This window comes from Muntiacus reevesi, chromosome 11 (assembly GCF_963930625.1).
Source record: "Muntiacus reevesi chromosome 11, mMunRee1.1, whole genome shotgun sequence".
NCBI lineage: Eukaryota > Metazoa > Chordata > Mammalia > Artiodactyla > Cervidae > Muntiacus > Muntiacus reevesi.
Window position 1 is genome coordinate 72216901 of NC_089259.1, and position 18171 is coordinate 72235071.

Below are 18171 nucleotides of genomic sequence, written 5' to 3' on the forward strand. Positions count from 1 at the left end.
GACCCTGACAAGACTCGGGCTCTGCGCTCCTCACCTCGGAAGCCTGGGCTCGGAGACCCGGGCCTGTATCCCTGCCCCTCTCCGTCCCACGCCCTTGCCCCCAAGGATGTTCCTCTGTTGGCCTGAGCTCAGCGTAGGGCTTGGGGCCCCCCAGAGCCAAGCCCACCCTCCTCCTCCAGCTGTGGCCGGGCGTCAGGAACCTAGTTCTCGAGGGATGGGTGTAGCTTCCCCTTCGGTGCCAAGGTCAGAACCTCGCGCTGGCAGAGGCCCGGGCCGCCAGTTCCCAGGGCTCGTGTTACAGGGCAGCGCCCGCAGTTGGCAGCCGAACCCATTATCACTCTTGCTCTGAGGGTGGCCAGAGCGCGTTTGCCCCGGAGCTGGTCTCTGGGTGTGCTCTCAGGGTTTTCTCTACAGGAGAATAAGAGCTTTGTTGGGGAAGAACACGAAGGCGATTTCGTTGTGTAACTCCAAAGAGAGCCGTGCCCAGCCCACTCCTACCCTTGGGCATCGAAACAAAGGCGGTTTCTGTCATTTGTCTGAAATCCATGTCAACTGGCTTTCGGGGGCCCTGGGGAGCAGGAGTGCCTTTTCCTCCACCCCCTGCCCCCACACCACCTTGGGAAGCCCCCTGTGGGCGAGATGGGCGCTCTGGTTCCAAAGAAAACGCGGGAGACCCAAGAGGAGAGCCCGGATCCTGGAATGGCCAAGGCCCTGCCTCACTTGGGCTGCCGGGGACCCTGAAAGAACGTTCTGGAACCTGGCTAGACACCCCTGGGAGGGCCCGCTTAGTGCCAGGGCGCTTCGTTCCAAGAGCGGAGGGCAGGCTTTTCTCAGCACTCCTTGGCCACTTGATGCGCAAGGCTCTGCTACTCAATTAGACGCCGCGTGTTGCGCGCGCTCTCTGCGCCGGGGTCTAACCGCTCCCTTTTCTATCTCCCCCCATCCCTTTCGCTCACCCCGCCTTCCCCGCCCCGCTTCTTCCCCCAGGCTCAGCAGAGCGTCAGCCTGACCCTCGGAGAAGGCTCGGAACCCCCGGGCGGCCAGAGCTGCCTGCAGGGCGCGGACGCGACCGCGGCGTCGGCCGAGGACTCCGAGCGGCAGCGCGGCCCCAGCCCGGCCGGCAGCGCCAAGGGAGACGGGGCCAGCGGGGCGGCGGCGGCGGAGGACGAGGAGCTCGTTAAGGACAGGCCGCAGCAGAGTAGGCCGCGGCCCCCGCAGCCGAGCACAGGTCCAGCATCCGAGGCTGCCCGAGGCAGCAGCGCGTCCATCCCTTTCATTGACTGCAGTGACGTAGACAGTGAATCCGACCTGCTCAGGGAGCACGCGTCCCGGTCCCAAACAAATGACAACTATGAGGCTGACGTGACCAGTGGCGTTTATCTGCCGTCCAGGGACGATGAGAGGCGACTAGAGGCTAGGCCCCGGGCTGCCCCTCACCCTGCCGAGGCCTCCCGGCCCCCTTCCAGAGAATTCCTTGACGATGACTCGGCAGACCTCAGCTTCGATCTCAGTGGGAGCCCCAGACTCCCGCGACACAGCTCTCTGATAGACGAGATGTTCAGAGGTCCAGGCGGTCACAGCCCCCGGGCCGCTCCCTTGTCTGCCAGCAGCCGGAGCTCAAGTCCCAGTCCGAGCTGGGACAGGTCCGGGTCTCAGGGCTATGTTTCTGAGAACACGAATGACCGCAGAGGGAGAGGCGTGGGAGGAGAGAGTTTCCCAAGCCAGGAACCCCGTTGTGAAAGCGGTTCCCCCGGCTCACAAAGGCCATACCTAAGGAATCTGAGATATAACAAGTCAGAGACAGATCCACTCATTCTTAGCCAGGTAGCCGCAACCCCAGAGGCAATGGATATGCCTGATGGCCTTGGAAAGGGAGGCCTGGCTGGTTCACGAGGTAGAATGCTGGCTAATGGTACCCCTCTCATGGGTCCAACCTCAAGGATGGTGCCGTCAGCGGGTACCGCTGGCAAGGCACCTCTGCAGATGACCGAGGACTCCACCAGCAGTGGTAGTGAGTCCAGTGATTCAGACTCTGAAATGGTGAACCCTCTGAGCCAGCCCCTGGTGTTCGGCAATCCAGCTGTGCTGAGCTCCCCCTCCAGGGTGAGGACAAAGAAGTCCTTGGGTGGCCTGCCTCTGAACCAGGAGAGAGAGGAGGATGAATGAGGAGACAAGAGGGCCAGTCCTCAAAGGTTGGGAACCTGGCCTCGCGAGTCGAGGGTTTCCCTGGAGAGGATGAGTCCTAGCGGCTTGTTAATTTGTAATTGACATTTGTCATAGGGAGTTTTGGGCAGACAGGTTTGGATAGCCCATGCCTGACTTCTCAAATCTTTCAGACTAACAGAATTTCACGTATCATGACAAGTTTCTCTGGTCATACCAAGAGCTTGTTTCTCTTTCTGGTTGAAGGCAAGGAAGAAATACTATTATGAATCTGATCCTGTGTATAGTGTGTTATATTTACCTGGAAATTTTCTTCGTGTGTTCAATCATATACAGATCATCCTCCCATTTGGTTGAATATTGGGACTAAAGTGTCATTGAGGTCCCAAGAAAGGTGCAGGCTTAACTTGGAAACCCCTTCTTTAAAAGGAGGACTGCTTTGCTATGCCTCATAAAGTGAGGAATTGACAAAATTCAAGGCCCAGTGTAAGTTGGTTGCTTGTTGAGATGAAGCGTGGTTGAAATCTTAGTGAAGACTAATGATTATTTAAATCGGAAGCATGTGGAATTCTTTCTCCTCTTCGCAGACTTCCTATGAAATGATATAAATCCTCGTGAACTACAATTGGCATGGGATTGCTGGTTTGGTTTGGGTTTGCTTCCGTAAGTCAAATGTTGGTGATGCTTGAAGGAGCTGTAACTCTGGCTGTCAGAACCTCTTGGTGAAGCACAGAGATGCTTTGGAGTGATGACGCAGGAGAAAGTGAGCGCTCGAAGACTGCATGCTGTTGTTGTCAGGAAGCTACCAAACTCAGTGCCTGCCTTTGAATAGTGCACTCTGCTGAGAAGAACTGTTTCCCAGTCTCATGGCCTTTGGTTGATGTTTATGCATGTTCTGAACATTTATACTCTCAGGAACAGTGTCTTCTCTCCAGATCAGTGACTTCCAGCTGTTCTCTGTGCAGGAAAAAAGAAAGTGGAAGTAGTGAGAGGTTTGGCTTCTTTTTAAATCTTCCCACCTATACTAGTGCCTTCCACCCAGTATACCTGCATTTCAGATGGAAGGTGGTTTGAACTTGCATTGCTTCTCGGCCTTAGTGGCACGTTGGAATCACCTGAGACGTTTTAAAAATGGTTGTTGCCTGAGCCCTGACCCTAGAAATTGAGATATAACTGGTCTGGAGTGCCTCTTGGGCTCCCCAGATGGCTCTGCTAGGCCAGGGTCGTCTCTCGGCCAGATGCCGTTGCCTTCTAGAAACTAGTGGAATGTGATGAAAGTGTTAGCTGAAATGTTGGCTTGCTTGCTGAATGATAAAAGCATTACAAATGAAATTTTTTTTGGTATTTTGGTACTTTGCCTACTCTTTGGTACTTTTTAGTCTTTGGTACTTTTTTTTTTTTTTCAGATAAATTGTAGAACAAAAATTTTAGATCCTAAGTAACTACAAAACTATTGGAAAGAGTTGTAACAGTGATCCATCCCTGGGGTGTCGCCTTGCCAGTGGCCTTATAAAAACTCATCATGTGGCTTTGTCATGAGGAAGAGCTAACTAAGCGTGCTTAGGAAACCGAGTAGAATTTGGCAGCAGTGTTGAACAAGCAAAAATATTGACAGATCCTGTGGTTCAAACGTGACTGTCTGTCCACATGAATGTCAAGACATTAGTTTTAAAGATTCTGAAAACTTAATCCATTTTTATACACACTTTGGCTTTATCTTTCTAGTTATTTGATTCAGTGCATGATTGATGAATCAAATTGCTTACTGGATAGCTTGAAAGATGTTCATTGAAGTAGTCTCTTCATGTCTTGCTTTAGATTTACATATTTAATAGAGTTGCAGAATTTTAAAACCAGAAGGGACCTTAGAGGTCTCCTAGGTTAAACCTTCATTTATTGTTGAGAAACCTTGTTCTGATGAAGGTAAGAGACTTCATGTTGTCCTATAGCTATTGCATGACAAAGCTAAAACCAGAGCCTTGGCCTCTGGACTTCATCATTTTACTCTCTGTGGCATCTTAATGCACTAGGAACTTTGGGATTCAATATTTTTTTTTTACATTCTCGTGTGGATTAATAATTAAAATCGTGGAGATTAGGAGTCATGTAGGCTTAGGTTGTTAAGAGTCCATACTAGGTAAGATGAACTTCTGCTTTTTGTTTTGTGGGATTTTTGCAGTTTATATCCCAATTTTGCTTTTCCTGTTTTGAACTTAGAAAAAGATGTCAACTTGCTATATAAAAAGTAGTCAAATGTGAGTTAAACCGAGTCACATTTGGGATCTGTGGTTTATTTGTGAAGGTGGTTTGCTCAAATGAGTTTTGTTTTCACCTCTTTATCATGTAGCAGTCTGAACATGCAATATGGAGGAGCAAAAGGTATGAACTTACCCGGCTTAGAATGTGAATCATCAGATGTAAATCCCAAAGCAGAACATATTCCAGTAGTTATTTTGTTTTGCTTTGGTCTGAAGAAGTGGCCTTTTATCTAAAGTGTTTTCAAAAGCGACTGCTCAACAGTGGTGTACCCAGTTCTATCTTGACAAGATTTTGCACTTTCAGGGCCACTGGGAGAGTTTTTCTCAGGTTTGTTTTCTACCAGCCAAGCAACTCAGTTTCCATGTCTCAGCCAGTCTTTGTGAGAGTGGCAATTTTGGTGTGGTTCACAGTGCTTACAGGAAAGGAGGGGCACAGGGGAGGGGGTAGAGTTTGTTCAAAAGCCACGTGTTCTGAAGTGCTCAGAATATTCACTCGTTGCCTCTGGGAGAGCTTGCCTGCACTGCTGGGGGAGTCAGCCTAGGCATTCTCTGAGCCAGTTCATTGAGGTGAGGTTGTCCGGGAAAGCCAACAGCCTCCACCCTCCCACCTTCCGTGCTCACTGCCTGCAGCGAGACTGGTCCCCAAGCCCTTCCCTGGCCTTTGCGATCTCCCTGTGTGGTCTGACAAGGGCAGACACATCCATGAAGTTGAACTAAGTGCAGGAAGATCAGAGATAGGCTTGAGTAGAAACAGAATGGGCAGCAGAGATGAGAGACCCGTGAATTCTTTCAGATTTCCAAAGGGTTTCCCAAGGCCTGTCCACCGGTTTTTCGTAGCTAGTGGAGGGGGTCGCCTGCATCAGCAAGGAAGCCAGGTCTTCACGTTGTGGCTGCTGTATGCAATGATGTCTTCTTAAGGCCTCGAATGGAAAACAAGCCAGATAGAGAAGCAGAAATGTTCAAGCCACTCAGGGCTACTCCATGGCCTCCCTGCATTAATATCTTTTGCTCAGTAATATTTCAAAATGTGTAAATTAGAGACCCGTTTGCAGTACTTTGTTGTTGTTCATTCTGGGCAAGATAAAAATGCAAGAAATTCCCATAGCATAAAGAAATGCACTTAATGAGTTCCAGAACTCAACACCCGGTTGCCCTGGCTCCTTTACCAGTCATCTGTATGCCATTGACAACATTTTATTAGACAGGCATTTAATTAAAGAATGTCTGTGGGCTGGATTCTTCCCCGCATATGTGATTCATATTTGGAAACTTCTCACGGATTTATTTCACCAAGTTGTGCTGCTGTGGCCCGCACTTACAATGTGAATAATTCCCACTTGAGTCTTCAGAACTGCTTTGAAGATTCAAACCAAGCAATGTTTTTTTTCTTCTTTTTTTAAGGCTAGGCCTGCAAAACCAAAATATAAGGATGAGCCTCTTGAAATGTCCACCAAGTATATGAAACCCAGCCTCTCCACAATTGAATCAGAAACCCCACTTGCATCTTAGCTCTTGAATCAGTTTGACTGTGTTGTCAAGCAGTTCCTAAAAGAAGAAACAATTAAAATATTAAGATGCCACTTTAAATTTTGTTTAAATTGGTGAACATGTATATCAGCTTCCCCTTTTCATATCTTTAATCCGTGTTCCTATGTTTTTAATCAGCGTTTTCCACTTAAAATGCTCTTCCCTACTTCAGCACAGTATGTTGCCACTGTTGAGCCGCTCCGTCGTGTCTGACTCTTTGTGACCCCATGGACCGCGGCACACCAGGCTTCCCTGTCCTTCACTATCTCCTGCAGTTTGCTCACACTCATGTCCATTGAGTTGGTGATACCATCCAACCATCTCATCCTCTGTCACTGCCTTCCCGTCTTGCCCCCAACCTTTCCCAGCATCAGGGTCTTTTCCACTGAGTTGGCTCTTGGAGCTTCAGCATCAGCCCTTCCAGTGAATATTCATGGGTTTGGTGCAATTGAAGGTGTTAGTGAGTAATTGGACCACAGGTAGGCCCAGCCTTCAATTAAGAAACGTGGAGTCCTTCTGCTCATTAGGTTTGAGTTTATTTGCTTCTTTTTTGATCACTCTTCTTTGTCTGAGTCCTTATTTTTATTAAACAGAATTTAAAGAGCTCTCTTGAGTTGCTTTCCCAAGAAAGGCTCTTTTGTTTTCCATCTTCTCCTTTGTACTCTATAGACATTCATTCTTTGAAGAGCTTAATGACTCTAAGGCTGGCCTTCCTCTAGTTTCATGGGGATGAAGCTCCAGTTGACTTTAGAAGAACAGGGATTTGAATAATGCAGGTCCACTTACGCTTGAATATTTTTTCAGTAGTAAATACTACTACCCAATCCAAAGTTAGTTGAATCTGCAGATGCGGAAGTGTAAATATATAACACAGAGGGCCGATTCCAAGTTAACATGTGAATTTTCTACTGTTCGGAGGGTCTGCACCCCTGACCCCTGCAGCATTGTCAAAGGGTCTGCTCTCTTGCTGCAGATTTTACAAATCAAACTGCAGAAGAATCTTTCAGTGCAGCCTCTGCAATAGAGTAAGTTTCTTTTAACCTGGAAGAGGTGGACATTTTGAAATGAACCATTGCTAGTAGCTCTCAGATGAGTTTTACAGTCAGCCATGTTAGCCAAGCTCATAAGAATCTATGGAAAGAAAGGTCCTAGTGGATGAACTTCTATAAGAAGGAAGTGATTAAAGAACTTGACTCTGGCGACATTTAAAGAATTCACTGGTGCAGTGTTTTCCTTGTTGGTCTAATTCCATCTGTTTCTGTTTAGTTAAGTGAAATGTAATAGAGGGAAATTGGGTCTCTAGTGTACACTCTAATGCCGGTTGCTTGTTTTTAAATTGAAGCCATGATTTTGGATCAAAATAAGCATGCCGCTTAATGTGGCAGCCTTTTTAAAAATAAAAAAATAATCATCATCATGGAAAGCAAAAATACCCATGATGATTTGGCCTAGTATTGTAGACATCAAAGATCAAAAGTGGCCTGATTTCCACCTGTTTGGACACATACTTGGAAAAGGACTATTACTGTTTCCTGGGGAACGTAGGGATTTTGAGTATTTCCTCTATGAATGAAAGTTGCAAATGCTGATTTATATGTCGTAGCTATATCTGAGAGGAGTTGAGTCTTGTAGAAACAAAAAAGGTCTTGCTTCATAAAATTCACCACACATCGCTTCGGAAAACATAGACAAAACCTCCAGCATGGGGAACTTTTTTTTTCTTGTCTAATGAAAGCAGTTAAAACCCTGGTGGAACCTGGGGTAGAAGGAGAAAATCTTCTTTTCCTAAAAGCTTTAAAAATCAAAGAGACCCTGATTTGTTCAGGATCGTTTCCGTGTGGATGGACTAAACAATGCAGACATCACAGCTTAGCCTTGCAAACAGCCTTTGGCAGCCTTCTTGGCCTCTGGTTATAACTTCCAGTAAAAGACAGCTCCTTGGCATCTTGGTGTGGGTGTTAGATCAGGTTACCCTGATATGTCTTGGAGTGGTTTTATATTTGAAAGTAGGGAGGATTAAAATCTCATAGCAGTTGACATGGGTTATCTGATCTAAGGGTGTAGCTGAGAGCCGGTGTGGAAGGTTAGCTAGCTCCTAGGCAGATACTGTTGATGTATCCATGGAAATGGTCCTAGGAATTGCGTGAGCTTGCTGCTAGGGGCCAAGTGCAAAGACTTCAGGCTATTGAAGAGTAGTAGTTAGAAATCACTGCCGAATGCAACGTAAACCAAGAATAGTAAGGAGAGAGTGAGGATCAGTGTGTGTGTGGTAAAAAAAGCATCGAACGGGAATTAACTACATTTGAGTAAGAGGTAGAGGTATTAGTTTGAGAGTTTGGAAGCAATGCTTTCGCTTTATTATAAATGGGGGTTGTTGACTGCCTCTCAAATAGGAAACAGTAGAGGGGTCATTTTGGAACCTGTGATGGACCTGTTATCTTCACACATGACCTTTCTGGCTCATGAAACTGGGCCAGCAATTGCTTTTTCCTGGGCCTGGAAGTTCCTTTGTAAGAAAGCATTTGTCACTCTGCCTGCAGTGGTTTCTAGAAAGACCAAAGATAGACCTTCCCTAGTTGAGGACACACCCCTGCTGCCATCTACACTCACACCCGAATGGCCAGTGGATTCAGTCCCTTGCCCTCACCTCCTTTCTGCCTGGAAAGTTGCCATGAAAACCTAACTAACCCCATCTCACAAGCTTGGCCTTTATTATTAACCCAATTCCCTTCTGTTCTCTGTGTGTGTGTATTTAATATTTTATTAAAAATTTCTAATATGTTAAATTAATTTTACAATAGACAAGGCTGGGGACTTCATTCTCATTTTTGTCATTTGTTTAATCGAGTTGAGAAAACATTTTTCTGTCGTGCCATGGTATACCCTGGATGGTTAGCATGTACCTACCTAAAAAAAAAGCTTTTTTTTTTTTCCCCCAGCGTTCTGTCTTTATCCTCAGAGCATGTACCTTCTGTTCCCTGCATTGTTGGAGCACTGTCTGACGTCTTTTTTTTTTTTTACATGACTGAATACCAATTTGTACTTGGAATACCTGTTTCTTCTAGAATACAGTGATCCTGCTCACTAAACAGCAAGTTTACCACGGAGACATCCTGAGCGGTCTTGCTCGGTGGTACTGTATTTCACCAAAGGTGGGGAAATAGAAGGCGAACAGAACGGACTTTGTTTTCCTTATTTCATCTTTTCCAGGCCTGTGTTTCAAACTGTGTGGGGGTGGGGGTGGCCTTTGGAAGTGAGCAGGATCTCTGTTGCGGGGGGCACGGTAGGGCTCATGGAAACAGAGAGCATCTGTGAAGGAGCTTACATAGGGGAGCTCGGACAGCTAGCCAGAAGATTGGCTTCCTATCGTTCCATGGGCGCATCTATTCCAATAGGCTTCCCAGGTGGTGCTAGTGGTAAAGAATCCGCCTGCAGTGCAGGAGACTCAAGACACATGGGTTCGATCCCTGGGTCTGGAAGATCCCTTGGAGGAGGAAATGGCAACCACTCCAGTATTCTTGCCTGGAAAAGAATCTCACGGATAGAGGAGCCTGGTGGACCACAACCCGTGGGGTCGCAAAGAGTCAAACACGACTGAGCGGCTAAGCACCCACGCACATCTCTATTCCAGAGGGAACAGCAAACTTGATATAGCTTATAAGAGTTTAGCTGCATGTTTTGTTAAGGAGTCGGGCAGGTAGAAATGCAGAGAGAACTTTATCTGGCTCCGCCCTCGCTGGCGCCTTGTGGCCAATGAGCTGTTTGCGTCATGGTTTGCTGTCTGCCCAGAATGCAGGCTCTCACAGATACTGTCTGGTTCCATCCTCTCGCCACGGCTGAGCACAGTTCCTCACTAAAGCATGGATTTATTCCTTGGGGATGGTAGCCGGTTTCTCCAGTAACAGTGAGCTCGCTGATTCCTTAGTCAGGGAAGGCCAAACTCATGTCACGGTGTATGCACGGGATTCATAGCTCTTGTCAGTCTCAACCGAAAGAGGGTTGTACTTGACCTAACAGGTATCTTGCTGTAAAAACTGTCAATTGTAACTGTTCTTCCCTACTGATGGCCGAAGCTTTGTTCTAAGTATAAGATGGTGTTTTTCACTGGTTCAAAGCACCGTGTACCCCAACCCAGACACTGCAACCCCTGCCACCGCCACATTCTCCCATTAGCAGCATTTCTCTTTATTTTTCTGCAACTTGCATCACTGTTGCTTTTCTGAATTGCTTCATGATGAACAGTAACTCTGATGTTTGGCTGCTTGTAAAACTTTTCTTCAAGGAACTTGGTCTAAGAAGCATGTACATTTCCCACAACAACCTAAGCTGTCAAGAAGAAGGCCACTCTGCTATGATTGGTAATCCTGTAATCTGGTTTTTCTTATGGAATCTTGTAATTTCAATGAAATAATGTCAGCCCTTTTTTTCCCCCTCACATATTCCATTGGAGTGGGATCCAGCTTTATTATCAGACTAGAATGAATCATGCTTGTTCTGGAAACTAGCCAGAATATAATACTGACTTTTTCTTTTTTTTTTTGAAAACTGGCTTTCAAATGTAGCCGTCTCCAGAGAGAGTTTGTCTTCTCTTTTAGAGGGAGATTGTGGATTTAGAAAGAGCCTTTTTAAAAATAAATGAAAACCTGCATCTGTAATGTATTTTCTACATGTGCCTTTGAAGCACGTTGTGGGTACATAGAGATGCAATCTCCTATATTTTAGAACCAGATAACAGAAGACAAGTAATGATGGACGGATGACATTTAGAAGCTTGCCAAATGTGTAACTCGGGGGGAAATACTGAGGAACCTGCATGGATTTTTTTTTTTTTTATCATTATACTCTCTAAATTTTGGAAAGAGGACTTGCAAAAGCCATCAATGGTCTTGTTCTCATCAGGATTCTCAATCTCAGACATTTTTGTATTTCACAAACTTGTGGATTACTGTTTTTAAAGTTGACAGGTTTTCTGATCGCTCCTTAACAGAAAAAATAACACTTACCTAATTAAAAGCGAGGAGTCCCAATTTACTGGCTAATTTAAAACAGGGCAGGTACAACTAGGTGTTCAAAATGCCATTTTTTATGACTTGAAAAACAGAAAATTCTCTTTTCCCAGGCTTGTGTGAGCTGGCTCTTAAGCCTTTAATAGAGTTATTAAAGATGGTTATCTGGCGGCTTGGGCCTAGTCCCAGAAGGGGAAGGAGGGTGCGAGTTTGGCTTGTTGATCATAAACTAGGTTCTTGCTGTTTATGTGCCCCTGCCGGAGAGTTGGTGGAGAGACGCTCCCATGTGGGTGAGGCTGCAAACCCTGCTTCCCCGTGCAGCCAGAGAGAAGAATTACGAATGTATTTTACATTAAAGCGATAAGCCATTTTCCAGGCTGGGTGATAAACTGGAATCCATAAATATCACAGTGCTAATTTGAATTTCCATAATTGTCCATGCCATGAGAATGTGTATATGTAAAAGGATTTTTGAAAGCAATTATCAGAAATGCCTTCCTCAAGAGTAACGTTGGTGAAGGTGTGTTTAGTCCTTGAGAGTGACATAAATTCATCCCACTGGATACAAATGAAGGGTAGGGGTGGGGTGTCAGGAAGTTATTTGGTACAGGTGAAGGACCTGAAGGTTATAAGCCAGAAATATAACTGAATGCTAAAAACATGCAGGGCGATTTCTAAAAATAAGGGGAAAAAAATTTTTTTTTAAATCAAAAGCTTCCAGATTTTCGAGGTGTAACTGATCCTTTTCTAATCTCTTCATACTTCTTTCTGCCCATTGCCTTAATAACCAGGTGCTTTTCTTAGATGACACCCCCCACCCCCCAGTTATTTACCTAGAGCCCCTGGCTGAAAGAAGTTCCTTTGTGTCAGTGAAGGGGATGTATAACATTGTGTCAAGGAGGAAGATGATACAATTCCCTGGCATTAATATGTTCACAGGGTAGGTAGCAGTGAATGCCAGTGGCCTCTTTTCCTCAGTGCCCAGGGCTGTCCCTTCAAGGCAGGTGACAGACTGAGATGAGAGCAGGCTTTATGAAGCTGCAGAAATCTGGCGAACTCATTTTATCTAACACCACCATGTTTGCTTGCCTTTTTTTTTTTTTTTTTAATAAGATGGACTACTTCAGTGAAAATTGGTTACAGTAGCTCTGATAACCGTGACCTCAGACATTGACGTCTGGGTCCCAGCTCCTTACACTGGGCCAAGGGCAGGCCCCTTGTGGACATGAGCTTGTACAGACCCTTGCCACACACTGGCTCATAGCTGAAAGAGAATTTTAATTACTCATCAGGCTGCCAAATTCTACTAATTACTCCCGTCCGCATATTCCACTGGCTGCTGAATGGTAAATGAGCCTACCTGCCTGTGTTTGCAACCCTGTCATCCTTGAATTTGCAAAGCCTTGAGGAGTTTCTCTTGCAAGAGGAGGAAAGAGGCTTTTCTCCATGGATGTGGCTCAGATTGGTAAAATCCAGCTTCAGAATTTTGGATCCTTCCCCTCCTTAGCATTGCTGATAGATTTCTAGAACAAGCTGCTTGGTATTTATTGGTCTTATTGTTTAAATACAGTATCGCCTTGGCTTTCTTGGGCCCCACGAGCAGACACAAAGCCAGTTGAGGTAACCCCTCTGGAAATGGACTTGAGCTACCATAATTTGGTCCTCCTCCAGAGTTGTGTATTGCACGTGTAATGTGGGTGACACACACATCTTTAGGCCACATGATAAGTGAGAACGTAGCTGAACCCAGAGCTCTAGGACTCTAGAACTCCCCGACTCTACCTAGGAACGTGGTTGCCAGCAGGTTCACTCTCGGCGCCCCACTTTCTGATTCCTGTCTCCAGTGTGGTCCAGTGGGGAGTCTTCTAGATGGCTATCTTCTCTGCCATGTGGCCTGCCTTGGCAGCATGGCACCTCTCCAAGAGCCCTCATCTATTAGATCGTCCTTCTGGCCCACTGGCCCACTTCTACTGAACTGGAGCGTCCCCGGGGGAATTCACAAGGGCAAGAACAGCTTTTGACCTTGGAGGGTGGACGTGGTTGCACTTGAGCGTGTTCACCCTTATTCTCTCCCTTGAGATGTGGCAGCCGATTTTTTATCTGCTGCTGGATACGGTCCAAGGCTTCCTTGGTACTATCTCCCCACCCACGCTCCTCATCCACGCTAGCCTTCTAACTGCTTTTTGTTCTTGGCTCCAACTCTTTCAATGACGAGGCAAGTGCTTTTTCTCTTCGCGTCACTGCAGATTCAAGGCCCAGCACGATCTCCCTTAAACGGCCTCGCCTGGTCTCACACACAGTGTGAGAACTGAAGGTAAGCCCCCACATTGTGCCAGATGATGGTGGACAAATAAAAAATGACTCTCCAGCAGCGACTCACAAATGCATGAAACGTTTCGATCTCCAGACTGCCAGAATTTCTCTTTTTCTAATTCCTCTTTGTAGTGATGACAGTTTTCTCTTTGTGATTCTTTTTTTTTTCTCTTAAGAGAATAGCATAGTACCTTGAATCAATTGCAGTTATGATTGTTGTCACTATTTCTATTTGACAAGTTCAAATTCTTTCGAAATTATTGTATTCAGTTGTGCACTAGTGTCAATAAAATTGACATTTGTGAAGCAATTTCTGGCCTTTTTCTCCGGGTTTTCCTGGGTCTGGTGGTGTGAGAGGGGCGATTGGGTCTTTGTCTGACATCAGGACTTTGTTATAATGATGTTTATGAAAATGCAAGGCATTGAAATGGAGGGTTTTTTTTTTTCTTTTTAATGCAAACTTCTGGAATCTGACTTTTCCTGACATTTTCTAATCTTGTTCTTAGTGGGCAGGATGTCTGCTTTCTGTTGTTTGTGGGCGTGGTGGCTTTTATCCCCGTGTGTAGGGGACACAGCAAGCTGGGCGACCTGAGACTGGGTGGGGCCTGGAGGGGGTTTCTGCGCGGTTCCTTCATACTGGGGTCACATTCACGACCCGCCTCCAGCAGCTCCATTCAAGGCGGACCTATCTTATAATGTCCAAGCAAATCTGAATGCATCCAGAGAGACAGGATAGAGGTGAAAAAACTGGGGGAATTACCAGAAAACGGCCCTTCACCTCTCTCTCCGAGCTCCTTGATACTGGGCTGAGTAGCCGCAACCATGAAACTGGATGCTGGCAAATAGAGAAAGCATTTATGTAGTTTTTCTCTATGATGGTAACTGACAGGGCTGCAGGCTACTTAAACTATGTTCATCCTAATCCTAGTTTCTGTGAGTCTGCATAAGCATTACAGATCTGTTAGGCTGAAACATTTGAGTTTAGAAGTAGATTTTGAAGCATCCCACTTAGTTTCAATAAGTTGAGGTATTGGTATTTGCAAAATTCTGTTGGCAAAGAGCTTTCATATGCATGTCATCTCATCTGGTTGATTCATAATGGGTAATTATACATTTTCCTATGATTTACTCCAGTATCATTTTCAGAGGAATAACTAATTGCCTGTCATTTCTTGACTCAAAAGGGGGAATTGTGATAATGTGATAACCTCCAGCTTTGCATTTTTAAATGATCACCTTTACTATAATTGTGATACTAGTGTTTCTGTCCCAAACAGTGAGAGAGACATGGAGTGCCATCACCAGGTATAACCGGCTTGCTTCTGTTCTTCGTAGAGTGGGGAGGTAGCTGCTTTCCCTTCCTTTAGCTGTGACCCGTTGTTCCAAGACGTAGTCTGTCCTGGGTGTCCCAAGTCCTTTAGTCTTCTATTAGAATAGCGCTATTTTCTAGTCATTTTCCACATCTCCTTGTGATATAGACCCTGTGTCTTTCTCGAGTAATTCTTAAGACATTAAGGAAGTAGTTAGGAAATGAAGACGCTATTTGCAGATACACAATGCTTTTAAAACTATTGTAATTATGCTCTAAGCAGAATTCTCCAGCTTATTATTAATGACGTAACTGTGATTCCACTGAATGGTATCTTGAGGATGAAGGCTGCTGCAACTTAGGGGAAAAAAACTAGAAAGTGATAGAGGGCATGTTAAGCGTGCCATATAGTAATATAGTAGTCTAAGCTTCTAATGGTTTGAAAAGGTGATAATTGTAAGTGGAGACTGGGTTCCAGAAGGAATTACTTTTTTTTTTTTTTCCTTTAATACTTCTCATCCCCAAACAGGCTCCCTGACTGGCAGCCCTCACCTTTCAGAGCTGTCCATCAACTCTCAGGGAGGAACTGCGCCCACCAACGCCATCCTGTCACCCAACCTGAGCCCTGACACCAAGCAGGCGTCCCCCTTGGTCAGCCCCCTGCTGAACGACCAGGCAGGCCCACGGGCCGAGGACGAGGACGACGGCCGGAGGAAGGTATGAGGGCGGGCAGGCGCTCACCGGCTGATTTTTTTTTTTTTTTTTTTTTTAATTCCAGTAATTTGCTCAGTGGTAAAGAATCCACCTGCTAATGCAAGAGACACGAGTTTGATCCTGGGTTTGGGAAGATCCCTTGGAGAAGGAAATAGCAACCCACCCTAGTATACTTGGCCTGGGAAATCCCATGGACAGAGGAGCCCGGCAGACTACAGTCCATGGAGTTGCAGAGTTGGACACAACTTCGTGACAAAATAACAGCGATAAAGTAGAATCATGCAGTGTCTGTGCCTTTGTGACTGGCTTATTTCCTTGAGCATAACATCGAGGTTGATGCATGTTGTAGCCTGCATCAGAATTTCTTTCTTTTTTAAGGCTGACTGGTAGTCCATTGTCTGGAGGTACCACATTTTGTGTATCCATCCACCCATTTATGGACAGTTGTTTCCTCCACGTGGCTCTTTTGCCTAATGTTCTGGGAACACAGGTGCACAAGTATCTGATCTCATCTCTGCTTCACGTGTATTCCCCAGAGGTGGAATGGGCTAGACTCCTGTAGGAAGTAAGCAGGATAGTCAACAACAGGAGATTGGTTTCCTTTTACTGACTGGTCAGAGAGAAGCAAAACCAATGGTAGACCGATCTAGGGCAGTGCCACCTGCCCATCTAACAGAGGGACTCTGCCTCCTGTCACCCTGGCCCTTTAGATCAGCCACTTTCGTGTTCCCAGGAGCAACGTAACTTCCACTTCCTAAAAACCAGTACCACCAGCCCACGATGCCCAGGACAAAGGCTGCCCTGGTTTCTTTTCCATTCATTTCCTTGAAGACTGCATCACTCTGATACTATCCTAATTAATTAGATTTTCAGGCGCCCAGTTTTGAATGAACAGTCTTCAGTGGTAACTGACACACTCACTTGAGTTCTTTCACTGCCAGTAGGATTTAGTTGGAAGGAAACATTCCTAGACAATTTTCTCATCATAGAAACCCGTTCTTTATTCTAGTTCCTCTTGCACAAAAAGGAGAATAAGTAAGAGTTTATTTAGCCTTGCTACCAACCAACCAAAGATCGTAAGTTAGCAATGCGTCACTTTAGTTAAGACTTTCTTATAACTAGGACATTCTTAGAAACCAAGTCTCAAATTACTTTGTCTTTTTTTCATTTTATGAATTTTTGCAGAGATTCCCAACTGACAAAGCATACTTCATCGCTAAAGAAGTCTCCACCACTGAGAGAACGTATCTGAAGGATCTTGAAGTCATCACTTCGGTATGTGTAGCATTTCCCCTAAAGTGTTAAATTACATAATTTATCTTGACTAATACTCAGCTTTAGGAGACAAGCTGGATCTAATTAAATATCGGGTTCTCCAACTCCAATTAAAAGGATTTTAGTCCTGAGTTGTAGAAATTAGGCAGTAATGGTATGTTTAATTTGGAATATGCCCTAAAAAGGTTTTATAATTGTGATTTTTTAAGTGCAGAGGAAGGAAGTTTCTAAAGTGGAGAAATTTAATATTAAATGTTTCACTGCCTGCACCGAGGCAGAACTTTGCGTTTTGCCTCATATTTTTGCTTGAGAGAGACCTCAGAGGTGAAAGGGAAACCTCGTTTTATCTCTGATAATAAATTGAGCCATGTCAGCAAAATCTGCCTCAAAGACTGCCTTTTATCATTTTAATCTGTCTTGTTCAGTCTTAAATTCAAAGCATGGTGGCAGATGTCTTTATGACCCTGGATTCTGGAAAGGAGCTAGCCAACTGCAGGTCAATTGGAATGGTCTGGTGTCTGCCTCTAGAGCAGGCGCTTAGCAGTCCTCGTGGGGCCCAGCCCAGCCCAGCCTCAGCTCGGTGAGATGAGTGGTGTGTGTGTGTGCAGGCAGAGGCATCACCTCTTTGGTTCAGGCACCTTCCTGCTCAGCGTTTCAACAAAGGAAGAATGATGGAAGTTTCTTCAAGACTGAACTGAGGGCGTGCGGGGGCATAAATCAGGGGTGACCCAGGGAGTTGGCCATAATGGAAATTTTGATTTGAGTAGCTGCTCGCTTCAGAGATTTGTCCTGGCTTCAACAGTACTTGGTAGCAAGTTTCAGGAAGCGGTAATGCAGAGATGGTTCTTCTTACTCCATCTAATGAAAGGAGGGAAAACAGAAAAGCCTCAAAGCCCTTGACACTCTTGAAATCCTATGGATGCGGCAGGAGAGCCCTTATGTCTCCAAGCGTGGTGGGCTGTACCTCCAAAGAGCTGCAGACCTCGGTTCTTCACCTCTATGCCTCTAAATGTGCCCTCTTTTTTATTCCCAGTGGTTTCAGAGCACAGTGAGCAAAGAGGACTCCATGCCCGAAACCTTGAAAAGTCTCATATTCCCGAATTTTGAACCTTTGCACAAATTTCATACAAATTTTCTCAAGGAAATTGAGCAACGACTCGCTCTGTGGTGAGTACAATTCTGGGTGAGCGTTCTGCCTCACCACCACCCCCCTCCTCTTTCTTTCTCTGCTTCTCATTTTATTTTTATGTTGTTCCTTATAAGCAGTAGCCATGTACAAAGATAAAGCAAGAAGCTGGCTTCAGACAAGCCAAGCCTGCAGTGATTTCCAAGTAAATCTATACGTGTTAGATCTCATCCCAAATTTTTTTTTCGCCTTTGGCTTATAATTCTTCAAAATGCATATTTTCTGAATAATGAAATGAATCCCACAGAATATAGTAATGTCTTCTGGAAGGTTCATGACGATTATATAGAGGCAGAAGAGGAACTTTTAGGGTGTTGGTAATATTTTAATGGTGCTTGCTTCATAGTCATTTAAGTATCATCCGTCTCATGCTGTTCTCAGTATTATATTTCAGTGTTTATAAAGAGTGCTTTGAAAAAC

At 45.3% G+C, this 18171-nt stretch overlaps 1 protein-coding gene across 1 annotated transcript in view; it reads left to right on the forward strand.

The window, feature by feature from the left end:
- Positions 1-18171, forward strand: part of FARP1 (FERM, ARH/RhoGEF and pleckstrin domain protein 1) — a 301894-nt gene that overhangs the window by 247950 nt on the left and 35773 nt on the right. The window contains exons 13-16 of the mRNA XM_065902356.1: positions 988-1228; positions 15106-15293; positions 16476-16565; positions 17599-17732. Of these exons, the coding sequence (XP_065758428.1) occupies positions 988-1228; positions 15106-15293; positions 16476-16565; positions 17599-17732 (653 nt within the window). The remainder of the gene's footprint in view (positions 1-987; positions 1229-15105; positions 15294-16475; positions 16566-17598; positions 17733-18171) is intronic.